The 14,491-nt window shown below is 50.5% G+C and overlaps 1 protein-coding gene across 2 annotated transcripts; it reads left to right on the top strand.

Moving 5' to 3' along the window:
- The first annotated feature begins 2,538 nt into the window (after positions 1-2,538).
- Positions 2,539-13,791, top strand: ZNF629 (zinc finger protein 629). 2 transcript variants are annotated; one of them, XM_083584147.1, is made up of 4 exons: positions 2,539-2,716; positions 3,543-3,799; positions 5,764-5,880; positions 7,341-13,791. In XM_083584147.1, exons 3-4 carry the CDS (start codon positions 5,799-5,801, stop codon positions 10,625-10,627), a joined length of 3,369 nt encoding a protein of 1,122 aa, XP_083440273.1. In that variant the 5' UTR covers positions 2,539-2,716; positions 3,543-3,799; positions 5,764-5,798; the 3' UTR covers positions 10,628-13,791. The 2 variants fall into 2 exon arrangements, with proteins under 2 accessions (XP_083440273.1, XP_083440274.1); XM_083584148.1 differs by lacking the exon at positions 3,543-3,799.
- Positions 13,792-14,491: the final 700 nt, after the last annotated feature.

The raw sequence follows: 14,491 nt of genomic DNA, 5'->3' as shown, positions 1-14,491 counted from the left end.
ACTTCAGGATTGTAGTCTCTGCACGGTTTGAGTCTTGGGGCTCTCCTATTCCATAAACTTTGGGTCTGTTCTCTACTGTTACATACAGTGCAAGGTTTCTCTGGAGTCATCTGCCCTCTCTCAGACAGGTATTTCCATGAATTCATAACGGGTAGCCCTCCAGATTTTGTGGACTACAGCTCCCATCATTCCTGACCATTAGCCACGCAGCTTGTGGCTGATGGAAGTTGGAGTTCAACATCTGGAGGTCACTATGTTGGCTACCCTTATATGAACATGCAAAAAGGGGTTTCTTTGCAGGGGCTGATATGCCTTTCCATGCTTCGTTGTTCTTAATTATATGCAATTAGATTTTAATAATCAGCCAAGATGTATGCATGCACACCCTTCAGCTAGGATGCAGCTACAAAAGCAATACTGATGAAGGGACTGATGAAGTCTGATGAAGGGACGTCCTAAGGAAAAGCCGGACATTCCAGGATAAAATCAGAAACTGGGACAGCTTCTGTGAATCCTGGACTGTCCCCACATACCTAAAAGCCCACCTTCTTGGTGGTTCTGCCACCCTCAGAAGCTCAGGCTGGTGGGCCTGGAGAGGGCCTTCTCTGTGGCAGCCCCTAAGTTGTGGAACTCCTTCCCCACAGAGGTGCAGCCATCTGGCAACTTCTTATACAGTTTGGGGCAAATGCTGAAGTTGCATCTCTTTGATACGTGAGGTGTCTATTTTCAGGTCCCACCCTATATTATGTGGTTGTATTTTTTAAATAATAAGTCTTTATGTTGCTGTTAATGTTGTGTTTTAACCCCCCGAGAGACCTGAGGACGAAGGGTGGGTAAGAAATTAAAATTATAATTAATAGCAGTAGCCATAACACAGTAAACTAAACAGATGTAACAAGAATAAAATGGTCAAATTAAAATATGATTAGAACACACAGACCAACAACAGCAGATTAGCGCCAATATCATCACCCAACTCCAGGAGGTTAATCATAATCATCTTAAGAAATATATTACTTATACCCCGCCCATTTGGGTTGCCCCAGCCACTCTGGGCAGGCTTCCAACAGAATATAAAAACACAATGAAACACCAGACATTAAAAACTTCCCAAATCTTGGGGGCAACTGCAATAAAGACCCTGCTTTGTGCATGTGAAGTCTTCATTTTGCACATGGAACAGGGCGAAGGGATGTTTAAAGGAAATCTGTGAATTTTGTCTTTTGGTCTGGGAAATCCCGGCTGTCATCGCTTTCCTTAAATCAACCTGCCTGACTACAGTGAGCAAGCAAGGCTGCCTACCGGCTAATTAAACAATTTAAACGCACTCAAGGAGCGCTTGTGTTGGTCTGATTGCTTGATTAAAAAATAATTTCTTCATTAGCCTGGGGAAACACCGTGCTAATTCCAAGAAGAACCACAAACTGCTTCCACACCCTTAGGAGTCTCTCTCTCTCTCTCTCTCTCTCTCTCTCTCTCTCTCTCTCTCTCTCTCTCTCTCTGGTGCTGACCAGCTTTCAACCTCTTGCCCTTTCCCACAATACGGCTGCCACCTCCCACCCTCCCAAATTCCCCACGGCAGCCAGAAATCCAACAGGAGCAGCTTTCTCCAGCCAGATGGGAAAGAAGGACCACAAATTAAATATCTCGCCCCAGGAGGTATTAAAGCTTTGTAAACGAGTCCTTTGCATCTGTAAAAAGAAGAAATATGCACAACCCACAGACTTAACACATAGAATAAGAGAACAAGAAGAACATACGCTCAAAGAAGATTGGATAACGTTTATTGAATATATGGGAAATAATTGTGTATAGCTGAAAACGCTGGCAGCATTAAGATAAATTCAACAGTGTAAATCAGTTTTGATAGGTGCAATAATGGAATATTGAATGGTATAGTTTTTGTAAAATACGCAGGGATTTATGATATGTAGAATGAACCATGGAAAGAGAAGAAGGGAAGTCATTGATGTCTTAAGGAAAATGTTACAGATACCCCTCCCCACCTTCTCACTATATAGAAGGATCTGGCAACTTCTGTTTCAGTGTATCTGAAGAAGTGTGCATGCACACGAAAGCTCATACCAAGAACTAACTTAGTTGGTCTTTAAGGTGCTACTGGAAGGAATTTTTTTTTTGTTTTAAGGAAAATGAGTATCTTAAATTGTAAATCGGAAAAATTATTAAAATTTATATACAAAAAAGAGGAAGGGGGTCGGGGCATCTTGGTTCCCGGTGCTTACTGCTCTGGACCGCTTTGCAGAGGAGCGCCGAGATGATCTGGGAATCCTAGTTCCCCAAATCCACTGCGCTCCTTGGAAATCGAATGCGCCCACGAGGGCGCAATGCGCCTTCCCGGAGCTGCAGCCAAGCGATTCCTCCCTGAGCCTGCTCCGTCCCAGAAAGCTAGCCAGGAGCCCCGGCCAGCTGCCTCTTTAAATGGAAATGGTTAACCACCATAGAGAATGCCTCCTCCTTTCCATTCCCTGCCTGCAAGCGGCGGAAGAGGGGGACCGTGCAGAGGAGGGAACTTCCTCTGACTCGCTCCCTCCCAGTCACCCTGAGCCCTGGTGGCTGGTGAGCGGAGACAGGGTTACTGCAGTGCACAGGGAGCTGGGGGCGGGGGGCTCCCCTGGCCTTATGGGGAGGGGGGGTCCCCGTGGGGGGCAAGATCTCCCCAGAGCTGCAGACCTCTGAAGCAGCGGCAGCTGCGATGGTGAGTTTTAGGGTGTCTTTGCAAGAACTGGGAAATGGGTGCATTTTTATTTTTTAATTTTTTATTTTGCAAACAAAAGAGACCGGGGTTGGCGTTGGCGGTTGTGTGGACAGGCCAGATGCAGGGATTTTTTTTTTTTTTTTGCAAATGATCAAAACATAAGTCATTATTTAGTGCGCTGGCACCGGGAGATCGGCAGCGTTGTACTTCAGATCACTTCGATCTCCTTGTCGTAGCCTGGGGAGGGGAGTTAGCGACGCGATCCTAGCCCTTGGGTTCCAGCGCGGTTTACTCCAAAGTACGCGTGCATAGGATTGCAGCCTGAGAGAGGGATTTTCGTATTTGCTCGGCAAGGCACATTGAAGCAGATGAAGAAGCGTTCCTGATCTGCGTTGTTGATTCTAACCATGAGAACAAGGGGAAGTGCCGTTTATTCTGCATTAAGCTTTGTGAAATATAGCGGGTGAGGAGCGTTTGTGTGTGTGTGTTTTCTGAAGCAGTTGTGGACAGAGAACCACAGTGTGGGGTGCTAAAACCTGGGTTGTCCCATGCCAAAAGAAGGGACACAACCTTTTCTGCTCCTTAGCTGTGAATCATCATCTATTAACCCCCTAACTCTGTATAGACCACTGATCCTTCTTGTACAATTCTTCTGTTGCTTTCCCCAAATAATAATAATAATCGTTATATTTATTTATACCCTGCCACTTTCCCTGGCAGGGACTCTGCATGGGATACAGATAAAATAAGAACAGCTAAAAACGTACGGAAAAAAATCATGAAAAACAATTAAACATCAGTATAATTAAAACTCTTTCTCTCTTAGATATATTAAAAGCATACAGACAGTTGCAACAAAAACAGCACGGCACTGGCCCCCTTATTAAAAGCAGTCGGTTCCCGAACACTTGTTGGAGCAAGAAAGCCTTCACCTGCTGACAGAAGGACAAGGAGGAAGCCAGTCTAACTTCTCTAGGAAGGGAGTTCCAAAGTCTGGAAGCAGCCACCGAGAAGGCCCTGCTGCCTGTGAGCGTGACGGAACCGAGAGATGGGTCTCCCCTGAAGATCTCAGAACTCGGGCAGGTTTGTGTGGATAGTAGTTTTCATTAACAAGTTTTGCATTGACATAAGATCAGCAGTAAAAGTCAGTGACCAGTGCTTTTCAGAGTATATACAGGGATAGCCCGTGTGGTCAGCCAAAATTAATTCAGCAATGTCCAGTGGGCCACAGGCTCCTTGTTTTTTTTAATTAAAAAAGAAAGAAAGGGAGCTCTTTGGATGTTTGCGAAGCCCATTGCACAACTCTTTAGCTGAGGTAAACCTGTGCAGCACAATCCTAAACTTTGTTTACGCAGAGGGAAGTGCCACCGTGTCCAATGGGACTTATTCCTGAGTAAGGAGCAAGATCTGCCAGGACGAGCGGTTAAGATGCAGCCGATCTCTGGCTCAGCCAGCTGCCCACTGCTCAGTGGCAAAGCGAGTGTTTTGCATGCAGGCGTGGTCCCAGGCTCAATGGCTGGCATTGCCAGTTGCAAGAGATCTTGTGTGTGGGGATGGGGAATCTAGCAGGGCTGGGCAAGACCTTGGCTTGGGGCCCTGCAGAACTGCCTGGGCCAGAATAAACCATGCACCCCACTCGTGCTAATGAACTAAGAGTCTGACTCAAAATGAATTGCGTCTCTGTGAGGGGGAATAGGGGTCCCCTATCAATTGTCAGCATCCTTAACAAATGACAGTTCCCAGGATTCGGGGTATGGGCGTGGGGACTGTTTAAAGTGGTACAGCAGTGCTTTAAATGTATTGTGTGGATGTGGCCTTCACCTTCAGCGCTATAGTGTCTGTTTGTACGCACTTCATACAGTGGTACCTCGGGTTACATACACTTCAGGTTACATATGCTTCAGGTTACAGACTTCGCTAACCCAGAAATATTACCTTGGGTGAAGAACTTTGCTTCAGGATGAGAACAGAAATTGTTCTCCGGCAGCGCAGCAGCAGCAGGAGGCCCCATTAGCTAAAGTGGTGCTTCAGGTTAAGAACAGTTTCAGGTTAAGAATGGACCTCCGGAATGAATGAATTAAGTATGTAATCTGAGGTAACACTGTACTTGCAACCCGTTTGGAATCTGCCCACTTCCCTGAGTTAAATTGATTATTATTATTTTCTCTTTTCCCCACTTCCCCCCCTTTGCGAATTGAGGCAAGTCCCCATCATGAGGGCAGCGTAAATTAAGAGCACATGGCGCTTGCTAAGGAACCAGGGAGTGAGGACTTTGTATCTGGACTTGGCCCTCTCTCAAGTGGGCGTTTGCTGCCAGAATTTCAGGTGGGAGTGTGCAATTACGTCCTGCTTATGGGGAAAGTGCAATTATGTCCTGCTTATGGGGAGAGTGCAATTACGTCCTGTTTATGGGGAGAGTGCAACTACGTCCTGCTTATGGGCATAGCTCATCATGGCTACAGTGGTGCCTCGCAAGACAAAATTAATCCGTTCCGCGAGTCTCTTCGTCTTGCGGTTTTTTCGTCTTGCGAAGCACGGCTATTAGCGGCTTAGCGGCTTTAAGAAAAAGGAAACAAACTCGCAAGAACTCGCAAGACGTTTCGTCTTGCAAAGCAAGCCCATAGGGAAAATCGTCTAGCGAAGCGATGCAAAAACCGAAAAACCCTTTCGTCTTGCGCGTTTTTCGTTTTGCGAGGCATTTGTCTTGCGGGGCACCACTGTACCAGCTCTTAATAACCTTCTCGGTGAATTTGTCTAATCCTCTTTAAAAGCCATCTCAAGTTGGCCATCAATGCTTCCTGCAGGAGCGAGTTCCAAACACTCTAGTTTGCTTGCAGCTCTCTGTGATCAGGGGATGATTGGCATCAGCGAGCTGCCTTTCACTGGTATTGATCTCCTATTAAGTAGAGGAACCGCAGGATTCCCCAGCACACGGCCTGAAAGCGACTGATATGGCTTAGCGCTGTTGACCCTGATAGAAAGGAGATTTTTCAACATCTCGGGTAAGGCGCATGGACTTAGCCTGTTTTTCACTCTTGGGTCTGCAGGTCCCCTAGAAAATGCTCTTGCCGCAGCACCCCACATGGATGGAACAAAGGAGGCAAGCGATCCTGACGGACCTGGAACTTTGGAGGAAGGGGAGACCCTGAGAATCACCCAACCAGGTGGGAAAGATGAAAGCGGAATTCTTGTCTTGAAAAGAGGGGATATAAGGTCCACACCACCAGCCCTCTCATGCCATTCATCTGGGATTGGAGGGCTCAAGACCCATCTCTCTCTCCCATCCATATCCATTGCAATGCGTATTTCCTCCTCTCCTTCCAAAGGTTTAGATTTCCCCCGCCACACCCCCCTTTTCTTCCCAGGTTGTTTCTTGAATTCTAGGATTTCACTCTTGTGAAATCTTCCCTTTCCTCAAAAGTCAACAAATTGTGACTTCCTGCAGCTCCCACTTCCATCAGGCTCTCTAACCTCACTTATGGATCAAGGATGGGGAGCCTGTAGCCCTCCGGATTTTCTTGGACTCCAAATGCCATCAGCCCCGGCCAGCAGGGCCAATGGTCAGGGATGATGGGGGGTTGTAGAATCTGTGTTCATTTAAGAGCAACAACATTTAGAACGTTTCAAGTGCTTTACAACCAAAAGACATATTAATTAAAGGCAGCGCATTAAATGGCGACGAATGACTTGATGAATTAAACAGCAACATCCATCATTAACTCAAGTGCATGAAGCACTGACGGGATCCAAAAGCCCAGCCGGTTGGTGTGTTTGTGTGTGTCTAGGAAGCTCCATAGGGGCAGCCAGTCTGTGTGGGAGGTATTAATTAGCATGCAACAAGTAGAAGATAAAACGAAAGCTTCCCGGTTTAATAACTTGTCTGGTCTAGGGAGGTAAATACCCTTCCTAGATTCCAAATGGGTGATTAGTTAAACGCTCGAGCTGATGCAGAACCAAGTTCACGGGGTCTCCCCAAAACAGAACGGTACTGGGGAACAAGCTCAGTTCCAGGGTGGCTAGAAATGGGATAGATGGGCTTGTAGGGACGCGGGTGGTGCTGTGGTCTAAACCACTGAGCCACTTAGGCTTACCGATCGGAAGGTTGGTGGTTCAAATCCCTACGACAGAGTGAGGTCCCGTTGCTCTGTCCCAGCTCCTGCCAACCTAGTAGTTCGAACGCACGTCAAAGTGCACGTAGATAAATAGGTACTGCTGCAGCGGGAAAGTAAACGGCATTTCCATGCACTCTGGTTTCCATCACGGGGTCCCATTGTGCCAGAAGCGGTTTAGTCCTGCTGGCCACATGACCTGGAAAGCTGTCTGTGGACAAACGCCGGCTCCCTCGGCCTGAAAGCGAGATAAGCACCTCAACCCCATAGTCACCTTTGACTGGTCTTAACCTTCCAGGGGTCCTTTACCTTTTACCTTTTTTACCTTTACCTTTTTTACCTTTAGATGGGACTGTACTCTTGAGGCTGCTTTGTATGTTGAAGGGAATCCTGTGTGGATGGCATCCCAAACTTTTGCACAGCTGAGCTCTGGCAGATTAAAGTTTCTGCCCGTTCCAGGTTATTTGAGACCTCCCCGTTTCTGATTCCTTCTTCCTTCGTTGCCTCTTTGCCAGGTGATGCTGAGAAGATGGAGCCCTTGAAGGAGGTGGAGGAGGAGGAGGAGGAGGAAGAAGAAGAGGGCATTTTATGTATGGAGTCCGGACGCCGCGTCAGGGATGACGACTCGCCCGCTGCGGCCCCTCCGCAACGCGGGAAGGGGGAGCGCCCATACCCCTGCGGCGAGTGCGGGAAAGCGTTCAGCCAGTGGTCGAAGCTGGTGCGCCACCGGCGCATCCACACGGGCGAGCGCCCCAACACGTGCACCGACTGTGGCAAGTCCTTCACCCAGAGCTCCCACCTGGTGCAGCACCGGCGGACACACACGGGCGAGAAGCCCTACGTCTGCGGCGACTGCGGCAAGGCCTTTTCCTGGAGCTCCAACCTGGCCCAGCACCAGCGGACCCACACCGGGGAGAAGCCTTATGTGTGCCGGGAGTGCGGCAAGGCCTTCTCCCAGAGCACCAACCTCATCAAACACCAGCGCAGCCACACGGGGGAGAAGCCCTATCGCTGCCCAGAGTGCCCAAAAAGCTTCTACCGCTCCTCGGACCTCATCCAACACCAGATCACGCACACGGGCGAACGCCCCTTCAAGTGCGACGAGTGTGGCAAGGGCTTCACCCAGAGTGCCAACCTGGTCAAGCACCGCAAGATCCACGCCGGGGAGAAGCCTTTCCGCTGCAACGACTGCGGCAAGACTTTCATCCAGAGCTCGGAGCTCATCCAGCACCAGCGGACACACTCGGGCGAGAAGCCTTACCAGTGCCAGGAGTGCGGCAAGCGCTTCGGCCACGGTGCCACCCTGGTCAAGCACCAGCGCCTGCACATGGGGGTGGAGCCGTACCGCTGCGCTGACTGCGGCAAGACCTTTGGGCTCAGCTCGGCGCTGGAGCGGCACCGGCGCTGCCACAGCGAGAGCCGCCCCTACGCCTGCGGGGAGTGCGGGCAGAGCTTCTCGCTGGCCTCCAACCTCACGCTGCACTCGCGCATCCACCGGGGGGAGAAGCCCTACCGCTGCGCTGACTGCGGCAAGTGCTTCGGCATGAGCTCCACCCTCATCCGCCACCAGCGCATCCACACGGGCGAGAAGCCCTACGCCTGCCCCGACTGCGGCAAGGCCTTCGTCCGCAGCTCCCACCTCACGCAGCACCGGCGGACGCACACGGGCGAGCGGCCCTACCACTGCGAGGAGTGCGGGCGGCGCTTCTCCCAGAGCTCCAACCTCATCACCCACCAGCGCATCCACATGGAGGAGCGGCCCCACGTCTGCCATGGCTGTGGGCGGCGCTTCGCCCAGGAGAAGGAGCTGCAGCGCCACCAGCAACAGGAGGACGGGAAATGCAGCGGCAAAGGAGGTGCCAGAGAGCCAGAGGGCCTGGGGGAAACCTGTGGGGAAAGCCATGCGCCGGCATCGCACCCGGAGAGCGGCGCCACTTGCACCATGTGCGGGCCGGAGTGCAAAGATGCAGCCGGACTCGTGCAGCACCAGAAGGGCCACGTCCCCCTCGTCTGCAACATATGCGGGGAGAGCTTCCAAGATGGCGCCAAGTTAGCACAGCACCAGGAAAGCCACACGTCTTACATCTGTACTGAATGTGGGAGGAGCTTTGGGGACTCCGGCGCCTTAGCCTGCCATCAGGAGAACCATGAATCTTGGATATGTGGCGTCTGCGGTCAGAACTGCAAGGACCGCTTGGCCCTGGTGCAGCACCAAGAAGCACACTCACTGCACATCTGCGGGGCGTGCGGAGAGAGCTTTGTTGACAGCCAGGCACTCGAGGAGCACGAGGAGAGCGGGAGGTGCAAGGAGGACTCTGAGCTCCTGTTTGGCCCAGGATCCCCGAAGACGCCGGTGCGTGTGGATTCCAGGGAGAGCTTTGCTGTCGGGACGGCTCTCGTGCCGCGTCAGGAGGGGGAAGCGTCGTGGGGCTGTCTGGAGCGTGGGGAAGGCTGCAAGGATAGTTCGGCCTTGGAGTACCATCAGCAGAGCCACCGGCGGAGGCCTCACGCCTGCTCCAAGTGTGGACAGGCCTTTGCCGATGGCGCAGCCCTCTCCCACCATCAGATGACCCACATGGAAGAGGATTTGTACAAATGTCCCCAGTGCGAGCAGAGCTTTGAGGGCCTTTTGGCCCTCACTCGGCACCGGGGGGAACATGTCTGCGAGAAGTGTCTGGAGTGTGGCCAGGCCTTTGAGGACTGTGAAGGCCTCTTGCTCCACCAGAAGAGCTTGGGGGACGAAATGCACGGACGTCTTGAATCCAGAGAATCTCCTCGGGCCGACTCAGATCTTGTAACTCAACTGAGCGATCCCATGGAGGAGCCTGCTGACACAAGTTTTACCACAGCCCAGAAAATATTCTCTGGTGACCAGCCCTCCGATGAAAAAGTGGTGTCCAGCCCCCACAAGAGTGTCCCACTGGACAAACAGCCCTTTAGCGACCCCTTGAGGCCTACTTTGCACCAGAGAATCCACCCAAAAGCTCAGACTCTGGACGGTGTCACACCTGAGAGCATCCCTGAAGAAGAGGAGGCGTCTTCGGGTGGGCTGGGCCTCCAGGACAGCTCAGCTCTCGCCTCACAAACCCCACCCGAAGAAGAGCCTGGTCTGGGCCCCCTGGGTGACAGCTCGCTTAAAGACAGCTTGGTTGCTGCTCCGCTGCAGAAGAGAGCTTCTTCCGCCGACAGACCTCCTCCGGTCTCCACCGAAATGGCTGCCCTCATCCACCGCCCGAGCACCAAGCCCTACAAGTGCCACGACTGCGAGCAGAGCTTTGCGGACGCCGGTGGCTTGTCATGCCACCAGGCCAGCCACACGAAGGGGCGGCTGCTGAAGTGTCCCGAGTGCGGGAAGGGCTTCCCGGAGAGGGTGGCTCTGATCCGGCACCAGATGGAACACACGGTAGAGAAAGCCAGGGCCGTGCGGCAGACGCCACCACCGAGAAACAATCGCGGCAAGGAGAGGGACCCCGGGAGCCCCCTGGAATTCGGGGAGAGCTTCACAGAGATCTCGGCTGTCCTTTTGCGGAGGGAAAACCACGTCTCTAAAAGGGGTGCATCGCTGCGGCCAAAGGATCGTGGTGGGGACGGGAAGCAGAGTTTAGGCGACCCTTTGCAGACCACGGAGCCCTACTTCCACCTTGATTTGGGGAAAGCCTCGGGTGCCGCGGGAGTGCTGGGCCAGCGCCATGGGCAGCAGGAGAAGGGCAGATACTTTGGGCACTCTGAGCCTGGGAAGATCTCCCGCAACAGCTCGATATTGCTGCAGCACCTCCAGAACCACACGGCAGAGCAGCCCTGAAGCCCTGGGGGATTGTCTCGGTGGAATTTGGTCAGTACCAGGCAGGTGTGACCTGTGATGCTCTGTCTTCTGTCACGCTCCCCACCCCCTGTTCGATGGTCAAAGCTGAGGGTGGGGGTGTACATAGGGGTAAACTGGGGCAACTCAGTCTGCCCAGGGTTGGAGACATGCCCTCGATGGAGAGAAGATACTACGGACATTATTATTATTATTATTAGGGTGGGGGGTCTGTGCAGATGCGCAGAATCGAAACGGGAGGTGCTGCAGCAAACAATGCAAGTTGGGGAAACCCTCGAGGTTCTTTACCAGCAAAATACACAGTGGCTCTTCCTCCTTTTCAGGTATTTTTCCCTTCGTTCATCCCTGGTTTTCCCTCTGAATCAGATGAGCTCAAGTCTCTTTGAAGGGTAGCTAAGCTTGTGGTCCTCCGGATGTTGCTGGACTACAGCTCCCATCATTCCTGACCATGCCTGCTGGGGCTGATGGGAATTGAAGTCCTAGCAACACCTTGATAGCTTCAGCTTAGTCCCCCCCCCCCTTTAAAACATGGAATTAGCCAGGAGCTGACAGCAGGTGGCCTTGTACAAAAAGTGGAACGGTTTCTCTCTGTGTTTCTGTATCTAGTGGGAGGGCTAGTTTCCAAAGTCCATCTTTCTCCCCCTGCAATTTTTTTGGGGGGTATTTCCTATAAGAGCTATTCCAATGCAGACAGACTTTGTGAAATAAGGTGAGATAGGAGGTTTTTTTGTTTTGTTTTTTAAATCACCTGAAAATACAACATACTGGAATGGCTCATTGGGGTACGTTCTGTGTCTACTCCTGCTTGCCACTTGTGGTTGCTTCTCTGTTCTGACCACACTTAGCAGGATGCTGAGGGTGGTTTTAGGTCTTTGAATGTGAGTTTGCTTCCTCCTTCCATGACATGCTTGCTTCCCAGTACATGGCATCAAGTAAACCAGGATATTTCGTTGGCAGCCTGTCTCCTCCCACCCACCAGCTTTCCTCTAACCTCACATTTCCACTGTTCCACCCAGTCTACTTTCAGGTGAAAACACTGATGATCAGAAATGGGTTCCTGTGTACATGTGTGAAGAGATAGGATCTACTTGGCACATCTTAAGTAAAGCAGGTTCTCCATATTTCTGCACCCTCAATGTATCTCTGACTTCTACTGGTTGTATTTCTTTTTCTGTGGGGAGAGGGGGTTCCTAGTTAGATTTAAAAACAAAAAAAAAAAATACTCCCCGTCCCTGTACATTTTAGGTTTGCTCAGTCATTCAGTGCCAACGTCTACCTCACCAATCCACGTCGAGGTCTTTGCCCATAGAAAGTGCTGTAGAGTTGATAAAGTAGTAATCCTCAAAGACAGACACAATCTGTGGAATTCCCTGACACAGGAAATATATGGCAGCAGACTCTTAACTTGCCCCATCTGAATCTCTGAATGCTGTTCATAGCTATGAATCCTTTTCTTACCTGTTTGCAATCCTATAATAATAATAATAGTAATAATAATAATTTATTATTTATACCCTGCCTATCTGTCTGGGTTTCTAGACTTCCTTTAAACGGGAGCAGGGCCCATTTAATTCAGTGGGGCTCACTTCGGAGTAGGAATGTGCTGTTAGGTTTTTCCTAATACACTGCAAGCAAGCAAGCAAGCAAGCAAGCAAACAAACAGATCTCCCTTACCCTGGCACAGCTTTGATTTTAAACTTCTTCCCTGGTGCTGGCATCTACCTCACCTATTCAAGTGAGCTGAGGCGCGATCCTTGACAAAGCAGAAAAATTGGCTGCTTGCGTCAGGTGGAACTCCTGGTCACATGATACCCATAGTAAGATGGAGAGCTTAGTAGCATGGACAATGAGACCAGCCGTGACATGGGTAGATTCCAGCACAGTGTACAAGACCCACCTTGGAAAATGTAGAGCAAGGGTGGGGAAGCTTTGGTTATCCAGATGCTGTTGGGACTACGACTCCCATGGACTATTGGCCATTCACACTGGGGCTGATGGGAGACGTAGTTCAGCAGTATCTGGAGGACCAGAGGTTCCCCACCGCTGCTACATAGAACTAGCCAGTTTACACGTTCATTGAGACTGAAGCTCCTCTAAGCCACCCACAGCAATAGTTCACAGTGTTGTCCTCATCCTTCAACCCACAATGTACTTGAGTCGAACCTACGCAGGCTCCTGGCCTGTTCCCTCTATGGTTAAATGAGGCTACTCTAGATAAGCAGGGAGCAATCCTGATGCATCCTTTGCTGCATCGTTCTTGCTATTTTCTGAACTTCCAATGAAGACGGGCGCCATTTGAACCGTTGTTTGTACGTGTGGGTTGCTTCTTGTTGTAGCACTGCAAAGATCTCCTGCAATGGGCCTTCCGTGTGGCTTCATCAGGGACCTGCACGATTGTACAGGCAGGCTTAGTAGCTGCCGAAGGTGGACCGGTTAAAAAGGCATCTCTGAAGCAGCATGCAAACCTTGGTTTCTCGTGCAGAGCCCAGATGCAGAACAGAAGACGGCGTGTCCCAGAATCCTTTGTGACATGGAGAATGAGGTGCCCAGTGCAGGCTGGTCAAATGTACCTTCAGCTGCCCCTGGCTTGGAAGAGAGACCACTGGAAGCTTTCTGCATCTCCTGAGCGGGATATAATTGAGTGTTAATTCAATCAATACTTTTCCTTGTGTTTCCCTCCACCCTTTCCTTCAGCCTCATCATCTTCCTTTCCTCCCCAGCCTTGTTTGCTGGGGCTGTCCTCTTTGTTTCCAGCAGCGCAATCCTAGGCCTGTCTACTCAGAAGTAAGCCCCGCTTTGTTCAGGGGGGGGGGTACTCCTAAGTAAGTGTGTGCTGGATTGTAGCCTTAAGCACTCATCTTTTGTAACTCAGGGCGAACATCTCATCTCCCCGTCCCCCACCGAAAATGTCTCCTGTAGCATCCAAATGATAACTCTCTAGGAATCTCTCCATATATTTATGTCTGCGACTGTTAGTTTTGAAGGGGTTGTGGTAGCAAAGATTCCTTACCTCTTCCCTGTCCAAGGATGGTTTTTCCCCTCCCCTTGATGGATTCAATTCTGTGGTTTGTCACTGAATTTTCTCTGTAATTCTAGGAATGTATCAACCCTGAGACTAATACAAACTCAAGATTGGTTTATTCAGATTGTTTTGTGTTGGCGTTATTATTACTTCCTCCGGTTTTGCATATAAAAGTGAAGGGGGCACAGATTAAAAACAAACATACCAGGGCTGCTGTTTTTGTTGTTGATTAACTGATATACGGTGGTACCTCGGGATGTGAATGGGATCCGTTCTGGAGCCCCGTTCGCATCTCAAACAGAACGTAAGACGCGACAGCGCGCCTGTGTGTGGGTGGAGTTTCGCCGCTTCTGCGCATGCGTGTGACGTCATTTTGACCGCCTGTGCATGTGCGAGCAGTGAAACCTGGAAGTAACATGCTCCATTACTTCCGGGTCACCGCGGAGCGCAACCTGAAAGCGCTCAACCTGAAGCGTATTTATCCTGAGGTATGACTGTAATAGGGCTGTGGTTTTTAGTTGATTAATTGACATAAAGCTATTTTGAAAGGCAAAAGAGCTACCCTCTGTCCTGGTTTTAAAAATAACAGCATAGTCAGCAGCCATGCCACCTCTTTATTAAAAGAGAAAAAAGCTATTTTTCCTCTCTCATGCAAATAGATGTATGCTGGTTTACAGCCCAGGCCTATGCATGTTTACTCAGAAGCAAGAGTTACTATGTTCAGTGAGGCTTATTCCTAGGTCTGCTTTCAAAGGTTTGTAACTATAACCAATTAATCTGCTCACAGGCCAGTGCTATGCATTCCAAAATCTTTACTAGGCCCA

The sequence above is a fragment of the Podarcis filfolensis genome (genome assembly GCF_964270895.1).
Source record: "Podarcis filfolensis genome assembly, chromosome: 13".
Taxonomy (NCBI): Eukaryota; Metazoa; Chordata; class Lepidosauria; order Squamata; family Lacertidae; genus Podarcis; species Podarcis filfolensis.
Note: the sequence above shows the minus strand (reverse complement) of the source record. Positions and strands in the feature narration are given on the sequence as shown.

Bases quoted from the DNA above. Each gene is read 5' to 3' on its own strand.
- ZNF629 (XM_083584148.1), top strand. From the start codon at position 5,799: ATGGATGGAACAAAGGAGGCAAGCGATCCTGACGGACCTGGAACTTTG. The intron at 5,881-7,340 runs GTGGGAAAGATG...CCTCTTTGCCAG, and splicing joins CCTGAGAATCACCCAACCAG to GTGATGCTGAGAAGATGGAG.